Here is a 23,577-nt window from a genome sequence, read left to right as displayed (position 1 = left end):
CTCCAGATGCACGGGATTACCCACGATGCAACGTGCCTCGATCTCTGTCATCACTGTGATCGAGAGCTTGAAATTTTGTTTCCAATTCAACGCCGTTTGGTCATTTTTTCGTTTCAGAGTTTCGGGGGCAAATGAAGAATAAAAACATTTTGTTTGTTTTTGTGCTGTGAGGGTCCAAATTGGAGCAATGTGTCATATTTTCATTCTATGGCAAGACAGAGATTCGATTGACGTGAGTCAAGGAGTAATTGTTATTTGACCTCGGCGAAAGTCATGATTTGAAATCACTTTTTCATAGGCCAATATTGTGAAAAAAAACATGACACCACCCTGTAAAATGTAAGTGTCCACCATCTCAAATTTAGTGCTCATTATTATTGAGTTCAGTGAATTAACCACACAAAAGTTTCAAGTTATTTTTTTAAAAACAGATCAATTAATTGATAACCATTCACAGGGACCTGTAAAATGGTGTAATACACATGTCAGGCCAGTAGGTGGAGATGTAAACAATCCAGCAGGTTCGCTTTCTTCGCACTTTAAAATAGTGATGTATTTAAATATATTTTTTATTTTATGTAAACCAATTTTTTTTACATTTCTGACTTTACGTGGTGATGTCAAATTTTTATTTGGACTGTAACATTTTCATATGTGTTAGAAAATATAATTAGATTTTTTTTTTAAAAAAGCGTGTTCAGCTCATCATTGAGCTGCACCAACGGCTGCAATTAAAAATCTGCCTTCCTCACACTTTTACACACGCGTCCGTCCCTCTGAGGATATTGATGCACATTCTCGCTTCCTTTTTATCCCCCTCCCCTTGTGACTGTGAGCGGAACTTCAACCCAAAGAGCAACAAACGCACACAAAGAGCGAATTCCCTTTCACACCCACACAAAAACACAAATATACCCAGTGAGTCAAACCCTCGAGTTTGGCTGTGCTTCGGTCTCAGAAAAGGGGGTGAGAGGGGGAGAAGGTAGATCGTGTGGCAGATGTAAACTAGCTTGGACTGACTCTCAGGACGTAAAAATGCATAAAGCAGACTGTACACTCACTGAAGACTTGTACAAAAAATATATATCAACAACAAGATTCGAGTCGCTGTCAAAGGTTTTGGCAGTTGGTGAATGAAAAGCTCCTGTTTACAACTTTCCGATCCTTTGCGTCTCACCCACATCTGCACGACTTTGTTCGCACCGCTCTCTAAACAGTAGAATTTGCGAGTGGATCATTTAGTTAAAAAAAAACCACTTAAAAAAGCTGTTTTTAAGCAAAATGTTTTTTTTTGTCGAGGCAGATGCTAATCACATGAAGTGCAGATATGTTGAGCTGTCTGAAATGTCACCGAGTGCAATCTCATCTTTGCGCCCATTAAACACAAAAAACTTTAATACAAATGAAACATCCCAAGGTTTTTTTTATAACTTTTTTTTACATTCAGCAAGCCATTTTTTTCCTCACAAGAAGCCACCGTGGGCATGGGGGAGGGGGAGAAATATTAAATAGAACAGTTTCAGATTCAATAAATATAAAAATCAATGATGAAATTACTTGTTGCACCTTGGTGGGTTTTTTTTGTTTTAAATACAAACAAATCCAGTGACAGATCACAGCTTGAGACAACACAAATATCAATCTGAACATTTATAATAAAACAAACAAACACAAAGAGAGAAAAAAAAACATTGTTTGCACGCCTTTGTCTCAAGGCGCAGCGATTAATCGACGAATAATCGTTTTTCGAATTATTTTGAGAATCGATTAATCGTTCCTAGACCTTTTCTTTAATATCCAAATCCTCACAATCTCAGCCTCTGAACTGTAAATATTCACAAATTTCTGTCGTCCTGCATGAAAGCAGAATGCTAACATTTGTGTTGAATCAATAAACTGATATTTTTGCAAACATCTGTCTTTAATTTGGAAATCACCGCTCGACATGTTTCCCTATTTTTTGACACGTTGCATACCTAACCAGGAAGTGAACCGTTATTTACCTTTTCATGCACCAATAATGATAACCTTTAACCTGATAAATTGATATGCTGTCCACTGTAGTAACCACTGTCCCTGAAAGGGTTAATTTGCACTTTTGATTTGAAATCATGTCGCGTTTTGGAATTGAAACCAGTTTAAAAAAATCGGATTCAACAACACAAAAATTGACAAATTAATCGATTATTGAGATCATTGTTAGTTGCAACCCTACATTTATCATCAACACATATTGCGTTAAAAAAATAAAATAAAATATGTGCTTATTGCCACAAACACGATGAACCTGGTTTGGGTCTTTGCAAAGAAAGAACGCACCAGAGAGAAGTTCTGAGGTCGCAATTTGAAGCCGAGCTGATGCTTGTTGTGCTGGTGGATGACACTTGGGAAGCTTTTGTTTGTGTGCTCTTCGAGTGTACGTGTGCGTCTTCAGTAGTCGCAGAGGGGGGCCCCTGTGATGTGGCACTCCCGGGATGAGGACGGGAAAGTGTGGTCATCCTCTTTCCTGGTGAAAGTGTGCTGGATCGAGAAAGACTTCCGAAGATGTCTTGTGCTACTGTCTTTTCCTTTGTAAAAAGTCCACAGGAAGAATCTTGTCGCTGAAACTCAAATTCCGGTGAATTCAAAACTTTTTTGGGAGGAGGGGAAGGGGGGGGGGGTTAATAGCTCCTTAAGGCAGATTGGAAACTCCAATATCAAGCCAAGTGATTCTGTGTCTCTTTTTAAAAGTTTTCCACAAAGCTTCCAGGAAACAGGCCAGTCTGTCCCGTCCTTTGCAGGGTGCCTTTGTACCAGCCGTCGTCTCGCTTTTTGTGGACGAACACCACGTCTCCCTCGCGAAGCTCGATTTCCGCCTCACTCTGGGGTGGGTAAGGAACAACCACACGGTACCTGGCCAGCACATGAAGAAGAGGAGACTCTGGTCAGCAACTGCATTTTCAACTGGCGTGGCTTGATACGTAGCCTGTATCGGCTTGCGAGGTGTGGATGCCAAAATTCACATTTTAAAATGCACTGATATCATTCGGTTGGATTCACACTCATATTTAAAAAAAAATTCAAAACGATTTTCCGATTTGGTGTGATGCTTCTAATTGTAAGCCATTGAAACAAAAGTTCAATTAAAATTGTACGCACATTTGATCTGTTAAAAAATTTAAAAATATGGAATTCAAATGTATAAAGTATAGAAAGTACTGACGTACTTTATACATATAGAAAGTAACCCCCCCCCAATTTTTGCCCCATTTCCTTTGTACGTGTCAGTAAGTGCACCCACCTCTCTCTGGACAGCGGCTTGGGTTCGGGCCGGAGCACCATTAGAACACTGCTAGCTCGCGTTGGCGGGGGCGACATGGGAAAGTTTGTATCCAAGGAGCCCGATTTCCTGTGCAGAGGTTCCAGCCCCACAGCCCCCGCCATGTCGATCTCGACGGGACACGAGCCGGCTCGCCCCTGAGAGACCATGGGACACGAGCCGGAACGGGCGTGGTGGTGGTGGGGGTGGTGAGGGTGGTGGGTGAGGTTGGTCGGTAGCGCGCTTTGGCCGGCCGAGGAGGGATCGTGGGTGGGTGGGGAGGTGGTAGGTGAGCGTGGTTTCTTCTTGGCCGCCGCTCCTGACAGGAGCTTCAACAAACCTCCGGCTTTTCTCTCCTTCTGATGGGGGGGAAAGTGAGGCAAGAAGACATGATGACCAGACTTTTTTTTAAAACACAGTATAAGGGTCATTATATTGTATAATTTGTTGATAGGTACGTACAGTATTTTCCATCATTGATGAAATTATATAATAAGGGCCCATATATACTTCTACATAAGAACAGTAACACATTTAAGTCACCTGTTTTTTCATGGACTTGGGTGTCTTTAAAGGCGCTTATAAATAAAATGTATTATTATTATTATAACAAAGCTTTTCTGTGCCAGTTTGTGTGCTGCTATTCTACTAACCACAAGGGGGCAGTCTAGACCTACTTAACTCGAGCCGCTAGCCTCAAGTAACATTTTTTATTACGATTTTTTAATTTATTATTTTTTTAACATACTGTATACAGATTGTAACTGTACACTTTAGGTTCAGTCCCACAGTGGGAGAGTTTGGTTAATCCATTGATAAGGTCACATTACAAATAGTGGTCGAAGGAAACCGCATGCTCGTGAGAAATGTTGCCGTCGATGCCAGCGCCCGCCCGCCCTTCAACCTAATTACTTGAGCGTTCGCTCACCCACGCTCAACACTCTTTAAGTGCTTTTACAGTAAATTAGCTCAAAGATGAATATAGAGGCCGACAGATCAAAGGGGCTTGCGGTAACTGCTCGTTGTCATGAATGTTTCTTCAACTCTGGAGGACGAGCCAAAAAAAAAAAAAAAAAAAAAAAAAAAAAAAAAACCAAACAAAAAACAACCCAGGCCGAGTCATTTTCGTAGCCGGCCAATTTGTAGTTATGGTTAGCCTCGGGGGCTTTTATGACTGTGCAACCATACAAATATCTTCACCTCATCCTGTTATTATGAAGACACGACAAAATGACGGATAAGTCATTTTGAAAAACAGACAGCAATGAAAATTGTTTGCTCCATGTGTGGCCTGAGGCGGGGTAGGGTGGTGGGTCAGGGGGGGAAGCTTGGAAAAAGTGGAGCCAATACACAAAATTTGTACAGTTTTTAAGGAAACAATTTTCTTTAGCGTGCCACGAGTGGTCAGGATTGGCAGCAAAACGCTTTTGCGCTCGTGCTCACTGCATTTAATAAAATGAAATACATTTCTCAGTGACTCACTAATGCTCGTTCTGACAAGCATCCTTTGTTCTGGCTTTCTGATGTTCAACATGCGCGTGTTGGTTTGTGTGTGTTTAAAGCCGTCTGGCAGACATTGTTTCCCGTAAATTCAGTCCGACTAGAACAAACAGACGGTGGTGCGTTGTCACATGATCAGAGCAAAAAAAAGTATCAAATCTGATGATGAGGTACAGCATGGATGATAAGATAAAATTATTTGGGACAGGCAATGACAACCTAATTGTTCATGAATAAAGTTATTGTGATATTTTGCGTGGATGGCAGGGAGGCAGCATGAACTGAGCAAAACACATTCACATAACAAATAAAATAAAAAGTAACTGAAATACACAAACAAAGTCATGAAAATCACAGAAAACCAAAGTAACAAAAACCTAGGACAGAAACAAAACATGACAAGGGCACAGAGACAGACGCAATGATCTGACGAGGACTGACAGAACCCAGGGAACTAAATACAAGCAAAGTGACGAGACATCGAGAAACACCTGGACGAGACAACGAGAAACACCTGGACGAGACACGGAGGGTTGAGGGAGCTGATTGGTAAAACACAAGGGACCCGAATAACGAGAACAGGTGCGACAAAACGGGCATATGAGGTAACAAAACCAAACGTAATCTAAACAAAAACATAACAGAAGAGTCCCACAATGAAGAAAAAAAAACGCTCTTCATAACAGCTACATATTATCAACGTTTAATGATTTACTTTGGTATTCTCACTATGTGACTTCACCATTCAGTGATTTGAGTGCAATTTGGGCACCCGTGCTTGTTTCATTTTGATCCGACAGCGTAAACGGTGCCATATCTGATATGTGCCACTTGAAAGGTACCGGTACATTAAAAAAAAAAAAAAAAAAAAAAAAAATCAGAGACGCGTATTAAATCTGAATCAGGCACTTGGATTCCTGCCATAGAGCAGTCCAAGTGATACATACAGACGGTGCTGGATATTTTATTGCCAATCTATTGGGGACCAATCTATTGGGGAATTGTCACCTGACAATTCCCCTTTATGGGAAGTGCAACTCCTCCAAACACACAAGAGACAGCCAACTGGACAGATGCATCAATAGATGCATAAATAGAATACAAATCAAATCTGTCGCTGTGGCAGTAGAAGAGGATTCATTAATATCCGGGCCTCATGAAAAACAAAAAAAAAACCGAGCCATCTTTGAGTGGGGATGATGTAAACAAGCCTGCTGTTCCACCATCACAAAGCTGTTTGTCAGCTAGCCATGTAGTTAGATTAGCTGTCCAACACAGCGGAGCCAGCAGCGAAAACAAATGGATCTTAGACAGATGCAGAGCTTTTCTCTGCCATCGCTCATCGCGAGCGTGTCCCGATTTGACATCCAGGCAGATGAGGCGGCAGACGAGGTGGCGTTAGAGACACAGTTCAATATGAGTGCCATAGGGTGCGGGAGAATTCGTAAAGCAGGTACAACGGGTCCATGCATAGAACCACACACTGGGGCTTCGCTTCATTTCGAACAATTCCAACGCGTTGGAGCTGTTGAAGCAGAAATTATTCAATAATGAGCTGAGAAACGTGGGATGGCTTTTGCTGGAGGGCTACAGCGCCGGCCAATTGAGAAGCTATTACGTTTTCGCAACGCTCGCCTTCACAAGTCGCTCCCTTTTTTCGGTTGAAGCCGGCTGAGGTTGTTTTGGAGTTTATGGATGCCATTTGAAAATGAATCCCGGAAGCTCATGTGTGAATCAATTGATAAAAGACGAAAAAAAAAAACGGTAATTTCTGTTTGTCATGTTTCGGTTTGTGACCAACAGGTGGCACTGTGGGGCGAAACATGACACTGTTATAATTGTAGTAAGGTTTGGTTCGTCTTAGCGTGATGAGCACACTTACCTTTTCTGTTTTGGGGGCCAGCGCGCACTGCGCAGGTGCATGAGAGGGACCCGGTGAGGGCGGCTGCAGGGGGATGGTCGGTTCCCCGTTGAGTAGCACCGCTGACACGTTGGGAGGCGTGAGGCAGGACAAAGGAGACGACAGGGGCAGGTGCGGCCGTGAGGCGGGGGACGACAGGGGCGAGGGCCCCAAACTGGGTCCTGGAGACGTCATGGAGAGCGGGCGACCCGATTGGCTCGCGCAACGTGAAGGGGAGGAGCTCTGAGAACGCAGGGAAGATATCGCCACTGCGGGTCGCTCTGGGCTTCCGGCGGGCGAACTATGGACTAAAATAGAAAAAAATATATTTTTTTCTGCATGAATATAACTGCACGGACCTTTTCACTGACAGCAGGTAGCCATTAGTCCTCGTTAATTTCATTTCCTGAAGGGAACATTTATCTCGGTAGTTCACCGCTTTATAGACACTGTACTGTTAATCAGAAATAATACGCATCATAAAACCGAGGTGCCAAAGTTATTAGCGCTATGGTCTCACAGCAAGAATGGCAGTACATTAATATGGTCGATATTTTTCAGCGCTTGAATAAATGCAGGGTATTCGACTCAAAAGAAAGTAATGAGTCACAAACGACACTCACAAAAAAGGTTTGGCAATATTTGTCTTTTGAGTGAAATGTCACGATGAGCCTGAAATGCACTTTACAGGTGTTAATTTGACCTTTTTTCGAAACGTTTGAGTTTCGAGCACGTGGCCAACTGTTCAAGGGTGCTTAAGAGCCTGAAGTGCAAAATTCCCAATTGATTAATCAATGAAATATATCCCAACAGTGCCTCGCCAGTGCTAAGCTTCAAACAGGATGTTAGCGCGTTAGCGTGTTAGCGCGAACACCTGTTGTCCGTTTTGCTGTTCAGCCTCTTGTTTTCAAACACTGAAAAGTTCATCTTTCCCAGCTGCAACACACCTGATGCAGATGATCAGCTCATCAGCCAGCTGCGAGGCAGCATGAGAAGAATCCTGATGATTTAAATCAGGTGTGTTGCACCTGGGATCATCAGCAAGCTCTTCAGAAGCCTGACATTGAACCTGTTCATTTGAATCAGGTGTGTTGCAACATGGAGACTTAGAAAACATGCAGGACAGCGGCCCTCCACGACCTGAGTTTGACACCTATGATCTAGTGCATTTTCGGCTCCTGCTGATATTTCTGTCCAACAGCTAACCTAGCCAACCTTTTGGGAGAAGTGAGTGAATCATGGGGGGCGGACCACAACAACAGGCAACAACTTCCCAAGCCGTAAGCAGCTGTCTTAAAACTGTCACAAGCCAGAAAAAAAAAAAAAAACATAAAAAACCGGACAACAATACGGCTGCCACCTGCTGTATAACACTGCAGTTCTCAAAAGTGGCTTGCCACTTTGTAGCATGGTCCAGATGTGTGAGTGTGTATGGGAATGACAGCCAGAGACCGAGCGGGGAAAAAGCAAGCGGCAAGAGGTTCTATCATTACGCCTACATAGAACACAAAAACAAAGTGATGTCATTCAGCCGTGTATTTCTTAAGCGCGGCCCAGTCTTGGCGTCATGCAGTGCTGGGCCGTGTGTTACACTCCTACTACACTTGCTCCACATCATCCTCGCATGCTACGCAGACCTGCCAAGGTTCATTTTACTTGCTGCCAACTCTGCCCTGCAGCGCCAACATTGCGGCAATGTTTCTATTTTCAGGCGTTTTTTGGGTTACCTTTGTTTAGCTCTGCTACCTTTTCACATTCCCGTATTTTCCGCACTATAAGGTGCCAATACAATGATGATAAGAAAATACGTTTTTGAAAAAAATGTACAATGACTTTTGGCCAATTCGGTTGCTAGAAAAAAGCGGAACCCTTTGTATTGATTCATTACCGTATTTTCCGCACTGTAAGGCGAACCTAAAAAGTGATAATTTTTTCAAAAGCCGACAGTGTGCCTTATAATCCGATGCGCTTATATATGGATAAATATGATGATTTCTTGAACGTAGTATTTCAAATGTTCTGTAAAGCGCTTTGCTACAGCTCTATATAAAGGTGTATTGTATTTCCTTTAGCGTAGCTCCATCTAGTGGATGCACAATGCAACTTCATCCACGTTTATAGCTTCTTTTCTATGGGCCTTATAATGCGGTGCGCCCGATATATAAAAATAGTTTAAAACAGGCCATTTGTTGATGGTGCGCCTTGTTCTCCAAAGCGCCTTATCGTGCGGGAAATACGGTATTTGGCATGTGGCCCAAGTGTGTCTTCTCTGTTGACATATGGATTTAAAAATGAGGGACAGATCACGAATTAATCTAACTCATTCAACCAAGTTTGTATCTTTCCCTCATATTTTCATCTCGCCACACTGCTTTTCCAAGCTTAGCACACGAACAGGCCTCGGGTCCAGCATGCTGCTTAACAGTGGCTGAACTCCCACAAACAAGCGTGGCACAAGTTCAAGACCTGCGACAAGATTATACCAGCCACTTATTATTACTTTATGTCCCTGATTGCCTGCAGTAGCTCAGGATTTGGAAGCAGGAGGCAAAGGCTTTTTCTCTTCTCATTATTAATAAGGCTCCAATGCGCCTCCAGTTTTGAAATACAATGTCAAGACCGAAAAAGTAAATTGACACAAACGAGCAATACGTCAAGCGGAAGACTATGACACACTGAACACTTTGACGCTTTCCATGTTATTCCTGGAGCGGTGCGTTACTGCGTGATAATACAACCTTGAAGCAGACGGCGGATTTCTTTGAACGGGCATTTTTAGCTGCATATTTTCAGCTCCAGAACGCATCCACGGTGAAAAAGTAGACCTTGATTCATGAGAGCGACATGGTTTAGCTAAAAGATCGCTGATTTGTTTCAAATTCCAGCTCCAAAGATTTTCATTAAATGTCAAGTCTGGGGAACGGTGACATTGGACGCCTCAATGGGTGGAATGATATAAAAATAATGTTTTGGGGAAAAATATGCATTGAAAGTAGCATAAAAATTTGGTGTCGTGGATAATTAAAAAGATTTCAGGATATCGATATCATAATAGCCTGAGTTATTTTTTTCTTAATTTTTCTAACCCCCAAAAACTCTGCAAAAACAAACAACAAAAAAATCGAAAAAAATAACTAACTACAAAAAAAAAACAATCGGATTTTGTAGCAAAGAATCCGGTATTTTATTTTAACCCTTTCATAATCTGATAACACAATAAGTTGGCCACTGTAGTAACCGCTGTCCTCAAAAGGGTTAAAATTCATATTTCTATTAATACATGAGGTCAAAAACGACGGGGTCAGTTATGCTACTTGATAAACGATATCTGTCAAGACATCTGTGTACTACTTTTTAGCGATCCCGAATACAAATTAAAGTCCTACTTCATTTTTACTTTTTCATTTTTAATAAGAATGTTTGACTGTGCCATCGATGTCAAATTCTATTACCATACGTCCTCTTGGAAAATGGGTCCAAACCGAAGCAGAAGTCGATAAGTCACCCCGGAATTGACTACCTTTCACTTTATATCGTGCACGCTAAGGTTGTTTTTGTCCCACAACTGCAAATTAAACAGAAAAAAACCCCCAAACAAACAAACAAGCTAGGAATACAAATGACTCCTCACAGCTTTGCAAGATATTCCGCATTCATTTGAGCATCTGTCAAACTATCTTCTAGCCAATCTCGACACGGGGCAGCAAAGGTGACGACTAACGTGTTTTGTAATCAAGCGTGTATTCATCGCTTTGAAGTGCGTGCTGATTACACAGGCCTCGGCGAGCAGACGGGCCGGTGCTGCAGAAACACCTCAAGACGCACAGCGGGGTGCAAATTGCAGAGATTGTATTACGCCGTGACAGTGATAGTCGTTTACGTTGCTCTAATGACAGCGCAGACAATTGCCCCCTGCTGCTAAAAACCTTTTCATTCACGCGGCGGCCACTCGTCGAACGTGACTGCGGCGCCTCTGAAAGTCGCCGATGTTTTGGTCCCGTTTGCTCACCCAGCTGCATGGAGGTGCGCGTCTGGTTGACCGAATGCTGACTGGAGCGCAGGCAGTTCTTCAGCTGCGCAGCTGCGGTCTGCGGCGACAAAGCGGGACCGACGCAGTTGACCAGTGGCGTGGACGGACGGGACGAAGAGGGCCCCGGGGACCCTGGAGAAGAGGGATCCGAGATTTTACCGCTGAGCTGACTACAACCACCACCTCCTCCATTTCCTGGACTGGACAAACACGAGCCTCGTGTCGCGCCCACTCCAAAAGTAGCCCTTTAAAACAGAAAGAGGAGAGTTAATTGTTATTGGATGGTGAAGGCTTGACACAAGATTGGGAGCTTTACTCGAATCCCAGCTGGGTGTCTCAACTTCTCTTTTGGAGAGACGTTTGTAGTTTGCGTCTGTCGTCTTGGCGTCAGCGCTGAGTTATAGCACAGCAAAATGTAACCTTTACTTAGGCGGCTCGCTAGTATTCTTGCTATCATTGTTGTTTTGGTTTTGATGCCTTTTATAGAAGAGCATTTTCACAATAGTGGCGACACCCCCGCCCCCCCCCCCCCTTCGCTTGGTTTCCCCATTTCAAATTACCAGTGTTGTGCCAAAACCACACCATTTCCATCCCCTTTTCAGCCAAAAACAGCATTACACCGACAATGCTGATCACATTTAGGACGTGGCAAGTGGCTTGAGATTCCGTATGCCGAATAACGAACAGGCAGCGCGGTGAGCTGAACTACGCCGATTGCGACATCCACTCTCTTATTGTTGCCCATTGACTTACAGTCATATAGCAAAGTTAGGGGCTTGTGCGAGCTTGATCTTGTCAATGAAAAAAAAAAGCATGAGTTATAAAGCATTTATAAAGGGTACGGTTGCAGAAATGATATTTTGGCCTGAGCTCACACAGCTCCCCACCCTCCCCACCCCCTAATCAGGGATCTTTCCGTTTTGAGTCAACAGCACAGAGATGGAGAGGCGGAAAAGAATACTGTGTCATACGCCGGCAGTAGCGGCAGCAACTGTCGTCGCGTTGACGCCTGTGCAAGTAGGGACGACTCCCTCAAAAATATTCCGCGCCGGGCTGACATGAAGCTGATATTGTACAGTTTATGTATGAACCCGCAAGGTACGACGGGCAGTGCTGGTATTACATAATCTTTCAGCAAAACAGGCTTGACAGTGACTTTGAAGGGTAACATGAGGAAATGGTTTCAGGTCGATAAACACATTTGTTGTGATTGTTGCGGTCATGGTCAAGGAACGGATTGGATAAAGCCGTTTACAAAAGCCGGGGGCGCATATAAAGATTTGTAATATCTTAAAATGGGAGCGACTTCACATACGATGAGAAAAACATCTGCAAGTCTTCTTAAGGTATTATAAAGTATGCGGTGGACTCAAGATCGCAAACACAGAACACTGTCGATTAGGAGCCCCCCCACCACCACCACCAAAGAACATGTCTGTAACAGTACCAAGACTGACCTGCGAGAGGCAGTATGGCGCCACAGGGCTGAAGGAAAATATGAAGAAGAAACGTAGAAACAGTAGAAAAATGTAAAGACTCGAGCTGGCAGACAAGAACCTTTCTCATGATAAATATTTTCTATCCAAATACTGTAAGCTTTGCCCGAACCGGTTCGTGTTTTTTCAAAATGTATTTTTTTAAACAAATTTAAATAACAGTTAAATCCTAAAAATTCTTCCCAAAACGGCGGCAACCACTCAATACATGGACAATGGGAGTATTTAAGTCATTCAGTAACAGCCAATTCTAGACCATGTCTGAAAAGACGTTTAAAAACGTCTTTGGGAGTGAATGAGTTAAGAAAGGGGATGGGGGAAAAAATACATGCAGTATATTTGAAAATATTGGGGGAAAAGAGAAACCATGGGTTATTAGCAATGGCAGCACAGAACATCCCTGGAGTGAACGAGATTGTGTTTGGCGATATTGTTTTATTTTGTGGAGCTGATCAATAAGATTATTGATCAATCGGGCAAATTACGACTTTACAAACTGTCACCAATTCTTACACATAAAACGAACCGTTACGATGCAGCTGATCAGATCTGTGTAAAAATCAATTCTTAATGTTCATTATCGATCACACCCAAAGATTTTCAATGAAAGCACAAAATGGGACAGAATGAGAACAGCAAAAAAAAAATGCTATCAAACAACCTTGTCAACCATTTTGGCACTGAATTGAAAGTGAACAAAATGTCTTCAGACTAACAAGGAAGCACAGAAGAAACAAACTATAAATCCAAACTTGCGAGTCGAACACAAAACCAACAATCGGAAACAAAATCATGACAAATATTGAAAGACTCGGTATTTCAGATTGAAGGTGAGTTTGCTTTAATCTTTCGGAAAATACAGCCACTCAATTACACATGCCCAGGTGCGTGTGTGTGTGTGTGTGTCAGCTTCTGCTTTTCATAATGAGCATCCATGCAGCTTCGTAAGTATAGAGCAAGGAAGCTCAAGAAAGAGCGACTGTTCTTTTTGTGCAAACATAACAAATAGTCTCATTTAATTCTCCCCTCTACCCCGCTAATCATTGCAACAGGCAAAGCACACACCGGAGAATGTTAAACGCTCTTGCATTCTTTTTTTTTTTTCCTTTTCATTCCATCCGTCTTCAGTCTCACCCCTTCTCATTTCTTTGACTCCTTCCCACTTGTTTGTTTGTCCGCCCCAACCCGACACGTCGTACGGTTTCATCATCCACCTCCCTCCTTTCATGCCTCATTTTCCTTCCTGCCGTTTTCCCCGAGTCTTCATTATCTTTCTCTCGCTTGTTTGTCTTTCTGTTATGCTCGGCTTTTGTTTCTACCCCCCCCCCCGCCCCCCAGCTCCCTCGCTCGCAGTCTTTCGCCGCATCATGGGGGCAGAATGCAGATGAGCCGAGCAGCCGCTTGAAATAAGAACCTCCTCAAAGGAATGACGGCGGCCGTAAAAATGAAACAATATGCAACTCTGACCTCGCGCACTTACCTTTTTAATCTCGTGCGGTTTCAACGGCGTCGGGTAGTTGGGTTTGAATGCTAACAGGGGCCGTAATAACAATTTTACGATAATGATGATTATGCCGATGGTAATGAACTACTCTCGCTATGCGGTAGAACGGGAAAGGTAGAGACAGGACCGGGGATGATCACAAATCAACCTCCACTAGGGAAACTATTTGAATGGATGAAAAGAAATGATTATCGTCAACTTGAACTTATGCGATTATGACTTCAAGATGGCGCCACAAGAGTGGCTACCTTTACAGCAGCTCCTATGCTTTTTTTTGGTTCTTCTACTTTCATAACTTTGGAAATGTCTCCATTGTGAGGCTTTCTTATTCTTATTAATAAATTTAATATAAGGCAAAAATAGCCGTGTATAAAAAGTTAAGCACCGCCCCTAGGAAAATGTTCATTCAATCTTCAGTTTCTTCTCACCTTAGCATGACAGAAAACTGTCTTTTCAATTCCGTGGATTCCCGCCAATCTATTTATACAAACAAGTACCGTATAAATCGGAAGGAACGATCTTCAAAGTTGTCCCGATTGTCAAATATAAGCGTACATCCGCTTAAGCGCAGCAGCCGTGTTGTTTACGTGTTAGCGGTGCTAACTTTTGCTAGCCAACGCTTAGCCAACGTTTGGAAAAAGTTTCCCATGTTTGCGTTCGATGAAGTGTCTGCCGCATGAATGGATCTGCAACAACTGACAAATGTAATTCAGCGACTTGGCGACAAAGTGCCAAATCAACGTGAAATTACTATCAGGGGCTTTGATTATTGTCTTTCAGGGAGCCCATGTTTTGCTAGGGCCACAAGGCCGTTGTTTCAAACTTTTTCAACGGTGTTGAAAAGTCCAATTCTCTTATCTCTTTGCACTGCAGATTGTTTTTTCGGGGGACAACAGTGAACGTTTCAACTGTGACTGACTCAATACAACAAGGCAATTAAATGTGAGAATGGCTATGACTGACCTGGACACGGGGGTGACGTAGTTCCCCGGGAAGACGCCAGACGCGGCCGTTCTCAGTGAGGTGCCTTTGAACCATCCGTCCTGACACTTCTCTGTCACCCGGTACATCTCCCCCTTTCTAAGTTCAAGCTCGTCAGCTTTCTGGGGCTTGTAGGCGTAAAGCGCAAGGTAGCTGAGAAATAAAAAGTCGTAGAAAATAATGTGGAAAGAGGAAACATTGACTCAATGGCAACGACAACATCAATGCGAGTTGTTCCCAGCACGCACCATTAAGACAGATGTGACATAAAGCCCAAACATTATACGTGAACGCTTCAAACAAAAGACACCTGCGATTTTTCTTATGTAATCCAAAAGGCTTGCGTAGAGAAGAATTACTGCAGTATAATTGCTTTTCCCAATGGTGCAAAGTACAGTTACATCACTGAATGCTCAAGTATAATACAAACAAAATGATGAATAAGAAAAAAAAAACACGACTGCGGTTATAAAACATACACTTGCAGCAAATGATTGACATTAGTTGAATAACCTAAATTAAATATTTGGAAATAAATAGTTTGGAACCCTTTCAGGGACAGCTGAGACTACAGTGAACGGCTTGTCATGTTATCAGGTTACAGGGTACCTGAAAGGGTTAAAGATTACATTCAAATATATTGTACTTAAAGTTAAAGACAACTGAACTGGACCAGTATTTTATTTTATTCGGAATTGTATTCAGTGATTTATTCTGCCAGTAGAGGGCGCTTGTGCACCACTTGTAGCACCAGTAACATATTTTGAGAACCTTGACAAGAAAGGCCCGCGGTATGAAATTTAATGGTTTGTCTTCATTTTCCAAACGAAAAACTAATTTCTCCTTATAATCATCTACTCTGAAAAACCTGCTGTAAAAAACAATAAAGAAAAAAAGGCTAACAAAGAGCACAGAGTGGCCGTTCGTTTAACCCGCCAAGGAATACGGAATGCCGGCAATGGTGTCAAATTCTTACGATCAGAAATTCACATTTACGCTCGCACCATTCTGTTATTGTACGTACGTCCCGTAGAATTGTGCTCATGCGTGAAATATTTTGAACTGTATCTACTTTACATCCCAAAGAGCTTTTGCTGCTGTTGTTGTTGTTGTTAATGGTGATGGCAAACGATGAGACTGGAGTAAACCAGCTCTATATGCTGCCTGTAGGTTGCCATGGTAACAGATGTGAAGGGGGGTCGGATTCTGTCTTCCCATGGCAACAGGAATAGTTGCCAGGTCAAGATTGAAACGTCCACCTTCATCAGCACTACCAATCCACTCGGGACGTGTGTCTTTGCGCGTGTGAGATTTGCGTGGCCCGGAAATGCGGATTAAAACGCAAGGTGATGTCTTGCTTCACATTTGGGGAAAATCTTAAGCTACAGTTAAGGGAAGTCTGTTGAAGTGATGAGAACTCGATATTATAAAAGGTGCCGTTGTTGATATCTCGGAACACTCGCACAACTTAGGCGAAGAAAAGAGCAGGACTGATTAAATGAGAAGTTCAAGCACATTTAGCATGTAAAAATGTGCCTTAGATGTGGAGCAAATTTGGGATTCGTAGTCGTAAGCCTTATTTTGAAACGGTGCTTTGTACAGCCAAGGTCGAAATACGTTATTGTATTTTAGTGCCTTTTAAAGTTGTTTTGAAAGGGCGTTCTCAGTGTCATGGTGGAGGAGTCGTTAGTAGTAGAAACAGTGGAACGCGGCCAATATCTCAGGGCGCAGTGGAGGAAATGCTTTTTTATGCTCGCGAGAAAATGGCATTGAACGTAAACTTTAGGCCTCAGATGTTATTCAAGTGTGTGGAGAAATAAAACAGGAGCGATGCAAAATCCAGGTTACAAGAGGGAGGAGCGATTGAGGTTTACTCACATGTTGAGAGGCAGCTGCACTTTTGCATGGGCCAACAGCTCAGAGGTTATAGATGCCACTTTTGGGGGCACCAGTACCCCTGCCGAGGAGGGGGAGGGACCTGGGGACGATGCATCCTGAAGGCGTGCAGAAAAAGAAGCAAGCAATTTGAAACTTTGAGGCAAAGAGAAAAAAAATGGGTGTGCAGTTTTCCATTTCCAAATGCATTCTGGGTGTTAACCAGAGGAGACAAAAACACAATCCAAAAATAAAATCCAACTATCTTCTGTCAACACTGCAACATCGAGCAAGTATATTTGTGAGCGAACTGAGACAAATTTGTCATTAAATCCATTTTTTTTTAAACTTATTTTTGTTTTCCAAATTTATGTCTTAGCCAATACAATGATGATAAGAAAAAAAGTTATTGAAAAACATGTACAGTGACTTTTGGCCAAACCGGTTGCAAGAAAAAACGGAACCCTTTCGATTTATCAATTACCGTATTTTCTGCACTATAAGGCGCACCTAAATATATTATAAGTGTGTCTTATAATCCGATGCGCTTTATATATATATATCGATCAATATTCGGATTTCTCGGACGTAGTATATTAAATGTTCTGTAAAGCGCTTTGTGAAAGCTTTATATAGCATAGCTCCATCTAGTGGATGTATAACACAACCGCAGCCACTATTGTAGCTTCTATCCATATCCTTATAATGTGACGTGCCCTATAAATGAAAAACTATTTTAAAATAGGCCATTTATTGGAGGTGCGCCTTATACTCCGAAGCGCCTTATAGTGCGGAAAATACGGTACATAAATGGGCCAATCGCTTTGGTACTGGGCGCGAACAAACCTGGATGCGTGCGGCGGCCCTGGGGTCAGAGGAGCTGATGAGGACTGGGTGAGAGATCTCCATACTGTGTCGGTTGTTGAGTTGGGCCGCTCGCTGGGTAACGGACAGAGCTGAGAACGAATGCCTCTTCTTTGCGTTTTTCTTCCCTTCGCCTCTCCGATGTCCCGAGCCGTTTCCATTGGAAGGCGAGGTGCTGGGGGAGGGGCCGAGAGAGCAGGGACCCAACGGGGACGGCTCCGAGCTCGGACCCGGCACACTGGGCGTTGTCGTCGGCTTGTCGATTTCCATCAGCTGCTTTGCCGTTTCGTTTAACTGGAGGTGACGAGAGAAGGAGAAGACATGGTGGCTACGTGGAGGATAAATGACGAACTGAACCGAGCTTTTAGGCACTAGACATGGAGCAAAATTCCCGTTCAGTTATAAAACGGGCATATTGTCCTGGGCAGAGATATCAGATTGTTTGGCAGCAGTGGGACCGAGGGGATCTCTCAATTCCTAATCTGTGTTGGTCATTTGAGCTCCGGTACACAATCAGCTCATGCTCACCAGCACGAGTGACAAATCTTCTGCAAACCAAGTTCGCTCCATCTCTGTGACTGTTGCTTATCATCGGCGATGTGCCGAAGAAGCCAAAACATTCGAAGGTGGCTTCGGGATCGAGTTGAATACAAACGAGCAACATGTCCAGCAGAGCATGTTGCATGTTTTCTCCCATGTGAATGGTTCATGGTCACGTGACTCGTGTTTTCGATTTCACCTACGAGAGCACTTTTTATCTCTCTTCCGTCAGGCCTTCTGGCACACACCCCGCAACTTGATTTAGTTAAAAAAAACATCAACAAAAAAAAACACAATAGGCTTGTGTTAATGTTGGCCGACAAACAGCGAAAAAAGAACGCCAAAACAAACAAAAAATATATATTTTTAAAATTTGGCTGCTAGTGGGAATTTAATCTGCCAATAAATATCACAGCTGGAACGCTCTAAACGCCAACTCGCAATGCGTCTTTGATCAACTCGATAAAATATTTCTTTGTTCAGTCTCTCCGTGCGGCCACACGTGCTGGTTGGGAGCACCCTGCTCTTCTGTAGAGTATCGATAGCAATTTGCTCACTAACTCCACACTCAAGACATGGGGGAGAACTGGTCTGTCTGCAGAGCTAAGCTTTACCTAACTGAATGCTGCCACCTTCCCGGGGCGCTTTGACCTCCGACAGCCCCTGACGTGGAAGCGCTGACGTCGAGTGGTGAATCCGTGCAAGGTCATAATTGACAGGGGAACGCCCACATTTTAGGGATAGTCCAACCAATGTGTGTATCTGCCTCGAAAGTGCAAAGATAATTGGTGAGTTTGCACATTCACTGGCAACCTTTTGACCCCGCTTCCCACTTTTTTTTAACTGTTCATTGAACTGTTTCCGGATACAAGCGGCTGAAATTAGTTTTCTCCGCAGGGTGTCCGGGCTCTCCCTTAGAGATAAGGTGAGAAGCTCAGTCATCCGGGAGGGGCTCAGAGTCGAGCCGCTTCTCCTCCACATCGAGAGGAGCCAGATGAGGTGGCTTGGGCATCTGATTCGGATGCCTCCTGAGCGCCTCCCCGGTGAGGTGTTCCGGTCATGTCCCACCGGGAGGAGACCCCGAGGAAGACCCAGGACACGCTGGAGAGACTATGTCACTCAGCTTGCCTGGGAACGACTCGGGATTCCCCGGGGAGGGCTGGAAGAAGTAGCTAGGGAGAGGGAAGTCTGGGCTTCCATGCTAAAGCTGTTGCCCCCGCGACACGGCCCCGGATAAGCGGTAGATGATGGATGGATGGATGGATGAACTGTTTCCAATTTGGCTGCTTAAAAACACGTCGTTCCAAAATGTTTATGATAAAATAGCCAACACAGAAAAGAAAACGCAGTAGGCACGACTCTTTTGTTTCAAGTTTTCAAGTACAAAACTTATTGATATTGCTGAGCTAAGCCTTAAAAGAAAAAAGAATTCTTGTACACTGCGGCCTGCATTATCATCTTCAAGGATGAAACGCTTGCTTGCACTCGCCAATTGGAGAAGGCTTGACTTACTGAGGGATGGCGATAATGGGGTGAAAAGAGGGTGCACGCAGGTGCATTTTTTTTTAGGGGCAGGGGGGAGCGTGAAAGCATTTGGAAGCTGTTCAAATTGACAATCGAATTACAAGCACGTTCGCGCGCATTTAAGATGCTCATTTAATTAATGAAGACTTCACCATTAAAATCGCTTCTTGTTCAGCACCCGCGTCGCTTTAGAGGACATTCAATTGACTTGCAGTCATTTCCCGTAGACTAACTAAACACAAGCGCAGACGCTCAAGGGAAGCCATACATAAACTAAAACAGCGAGAGACGACATCAGCTTTCACCCTCTGACAAACTTCAGTTCTCTCGGCACACCTCAGACACGACAAACACTCTCAGGATGGAAAAGCGCAGAATGTCAAAGAAAGGGGAACTGTATTCGAGAACAATCTATAGAGGCTCCAATTCCATCTTAATAAATATGCTAATCAAGCCAAATTATATGCTAATGAGTATGACGGATTGAAGCTACGATTTTCATGGGATGGACTAGAGGGCACGTACGCTCCCGGGACGTAGAAGGTCAACGACACAACACACACCCGCTCACTCGGGATTTATCAAAACTAACCAAGTCATTTTTACGGATTATATGCAGACACACACTCGCCTGGCACCGCAGTAGTGCCGGGTCATCACTACTGTAAAGGCGATAAAGGTGCGTGTGGCGGAGAGGGAGCGGGAGAAAGATATGCCTGATAGAAACAATTCCTTACTTGGCTTAAAAAAATATATAATCCAAGGGTAGTTGCTATGCTTTGAGATAACTCTCATTTTCAATTTGACTCAGAAGGTGAATCATAGCAGGAGTCAAACCTATGGGCTGATATCATGCGCTGAGAACAGGCCGACTGCACACACAGGCATGCGCATTGTTCCTTTATCCACAAGCACAAAGATCCTTTCTTTGTACCGTATTTTCCGCACAATAAGGCGCACCTAAAAGCATTATATTTTCTCAAAAGCCATATAATGGAGTGGTGCTAAGCAACCGCAACCATTATTGTAGCTTCTATGTGCCTTATAATGCGGTGCGTCCTATATTGACGCACCGCATAGGCCATTTATTGAGGGTACACCTTATACTCCGAAGCGCCTTATAGTGAGAAAAATACGGTAACTCTCTTGATTACGGAAAATTGAGACATTAGACCTTTTTGTTGGATCGTTTTGAATTAGATTTACTTTTGATTCATGTTTTCCCTGTGTCCATTTTGCATTTTCCAAAACAAGAGAAGAACCATATCAGAGAAGAATACAATTCAAAGGAAAAAACCCTCCTTCAAACGGGTATTTTCTTTTTCTCGCATGAAATGTATGACTCACCCTTCATACGTTGCACATTAGTTCTGCCCCAATGATCAGCAGGCAGTTCTATTCTATTACGTTCTGTTATGCTCGGCAGTGACTGAATCCGTCCTGTTCACATCCATCACTGATTATGAGCAGGCTCAAAGCAGCGCAGCCAAACGCTGAGAACAGGAAAATGAACCGTCGCTGCCCTCTTACCGCCACCCACAGTTTGTAGTCTACACAGCCAGAAAATGGGAAGGTTAAATCGTTTCAAAGTCCTCACCCCCTGAAGCAAGCTTTTACAGCTCCTCCTCTTGAGCCGATGCTACCAAACCCTGCACAGAAAATGTAACAAAAAACAACCCAGGAGTGCTTATTGCCTGCCGTGAAAAATACGAACCATTATTTTCTAATATGCCGCCAACATCCTGCAGTCTTTTCGAAAACCGCTCCACATTTGCAAACCCCACACCGCACAATACCCTGACTATGGACCCAAGAAGCAATAAACACCTACTAGCGATATCAATAAGGACACACAAAATGGCAGAAACATATCTTGGTTCCCCGATAGGTTAAATTATTTAGGACGTTATTTGAGAAATGCACCGCCCGCCTCCAACCCCCAATTCGCCAGGCACAGGACGCTCCAGACAGGTTCTTTTGTCAAAGCATTCTTCTTCCAGCCCACTCATATCACCCTTTTTCTGAGATAACGGTTCTAAATGGTAGTCATCTTTACATCTGGACGATATTGACCATCCTGTCAAATGATTTGTAAATGCATCAGATTATTTTATTGTGTAGACGCAAACACCAGCTTAAGTCCAGCTGGGACCCATTCATTAGGCTTGTTGCTGCTGACTTTAGCCGCACACACAAACACACACACACACTCACGCCCGCACGCAATGGCGCGCCCTCGAAATGTCTTCATGCCCCCTGCTGTTTCAGAATGATGGAGAGGTCTACATTATTGATGGATCTCTATTTAAAAGGAACCCCTCGGACTGATTGATGTCAGACTCTTGTGTACGTGTAGGCCATGCCAAATCTATTTACAGTGTGACAATATTTTCATAAGGCAAACAAGTCTATCATGATAAAGGCTCGAGTTTCATTTCCTGCGTTAGGTTTCTTTAAACATTTTTTGATATGTCCCCATATTCAGAACACCGACAAAGTCTCATGTGATCCAATATACAAGAGCTACCGTCGATTTGCTGTCGATGAATCCGCTAGTGCATCTAATGTGTGTGTGTTTGGGTGGGCGATGTCTCGAGGTTTACCTCCACGTAGAGAATGGGGAAGATACCAATCTTGTCGCCCAGCATGCCTTCCGCCCAGTTTTCATCCACCCTCCTTATTACTGTCAGGACTTCATCCTGAAGAGAACACACACAAACACACGTGCACGGAACACAAAGACATGACGGCGACAGCTAAATCATTTAATAATCATCATATAATATAATTTATAAATCTTTCAGTAATGGATATTTGAACACAACTGATACACATGTGATCTGACTGACTGACTAAATATTACCACAGGTTACCAAGTCACTTTCGTCTTTGTGTGTGTGTCTCTCTATTGATATTATACAGCCCCTTGGTGGCCAAGGCACACACACAACAGAAGTATCAGCACATCAAATGAATTGAAGCAAACGTGTTGCAAAAACTATGTCATTAATGAGTAATTTTATAATGTGCATTGTTATAAAACGAATTAACGGCGTTTCCATTCATTTCAATGGGGGAATGTGATTTGAGATGTGTGTTTTGCTTTACAAGCATGTACATGGAACAAATTCCGTTTGTATCTCAAGGCAGCACTGCAGACATTCATTCATTCATTCATCTTCCTAACCGCTTGATTCTCACTAGGGTCGCGGGGGGTGCTGGAGCTGGAGCCCAGCTGTCTCCGGGCAGTAGGCGGGGGACACCCTGAATTGGTTGCCAGCCAATCGCAGGGCACACAGAGACGAACAACCATTCGCACTCACACTCACACCTAGGGACAATTTAGAGTGTTCAATCAGCCTGCCATGCATATTTTTGGAATGTGGGAGGAAACCCGGAGCACCCGGAGAAAACCCACGTAGGCCCGGGGAGAACATGCAAACTCCACACAGGGAGGCCGGAGCTGGAATCGAACCCGGTACCTCTGCACTGTGAAGCCCACGTGCTAACCACTGGACTACCGGGCCGCCACCACTGCAGACATGTTTTCACAAAAGCATTTGTCAGCATTTCTTGAGAAATTACACATAATCCTACAGAAATGGCCACAACGAATTCATTTTTAGAGCAAAAGAACAATGCTACTGTCCACAAGCATGTCGTTTTTTTTACATCATTCGACCGAGAGCATCGAAAACCACCTCATAGTTGCTGTGTAGAATAAGTACAAGCTTGTTTTACAGGGTTGTTCTTTTTTGAGCACCCGCTATAGACCGGAGCCTTGTATAAGTCCTGGTACACTTTGAGTTTGGTTAAAGGCGATATTTTTGGAAACATGAGGGGAACCGCCCGAAGACAAAGCTGTATTTTGGCATGCGTATGAAGGAATGCTGTTGGTCTACTATGCCCATAGCAGAGTGCATGAGCTCCTTTGGTTGACTCTGTGCTTTAATGCATCGGACTGACGCGTGGAGAAAATACCGATGTCAAGCCAGGGAGGTCGGCACGCATTTGATTAAGACTACAATCGCATGTTTTGTATTTATTCCCGCTCATCTGGCCACT

The 23,577-nt window shown here is 43.5% G+C and overlaps 1 protein-coding gene across 3 annotated transcripts in view; it reads right to left on the bottom strand.

The window, feature by feature from the left end:
- Positions 1-1,259: 1,259 nt before the first annotated feature.
- LOC127611244 (E3 ubiquitin-protein ligase SH3RF3-like) overlaps positions 1,260-23,577 on the bottom strand; it is a 64,498-nt gene continuing 42,180 nt past the window's right edge. Inside the window, exons 3-10 of one of the 3 annotated variants that reach the window (XM_052081652.1) lie at positions 22,116-22,211; positions 17,431-17,742; positions 16,588-16,703; positions 14,692-14,862; positions 10,708-10,973; positions 6,681-7,006; positions 3,281-3,657; positions 1,260-2,892 (exon numbers count right to left, since the gene is read on the bottom strand). In XM_052081652.1, the coding sequence (XP_051937612.1) occupies positions 2,724-2,892; positions 3,281-3,657; positions 6,681-7,006; positions 10,708-10,973; positions 14,692-14,862; positions 16,588-16,703; positions 17,431-17,742; positions 22,116-22,211 (1,833 nt within the window). In that variant the 3' untranslated portion in view covers positions 1,260-2,723. The remainder of the gene's footprint in view (positions 2,893-3,280; positions 3,658-6,680; positions 7,007-10,707; positions 10,974-14,691; positions 14,863-16,587; positions 16,704-17,430; positions 17,743-22,115; positions 22,212-23,577) is intronic. The other 2 variants (XM_052081655.1, XM_052081653.1) reach the window with 2 other exon arrangements.

This window comes from Hippocampus zosterae, chromosome 12 (assembly GCF_025434085.1).
Source record: "Hippocampus zosterae strain Florida chromosome 12, ASM2543408v3, whole genome shotgun sequence".
Lineage (NCBI taxonomy): Eukaryota > Metazoa > Chordata > Actinopteri > Syngnathiformes > Syngnathidae > Hippocampus > Hippocampus zosterae.
This window is presented reverse-complemented; position numbering and strand designations above follow the sequence as displayed.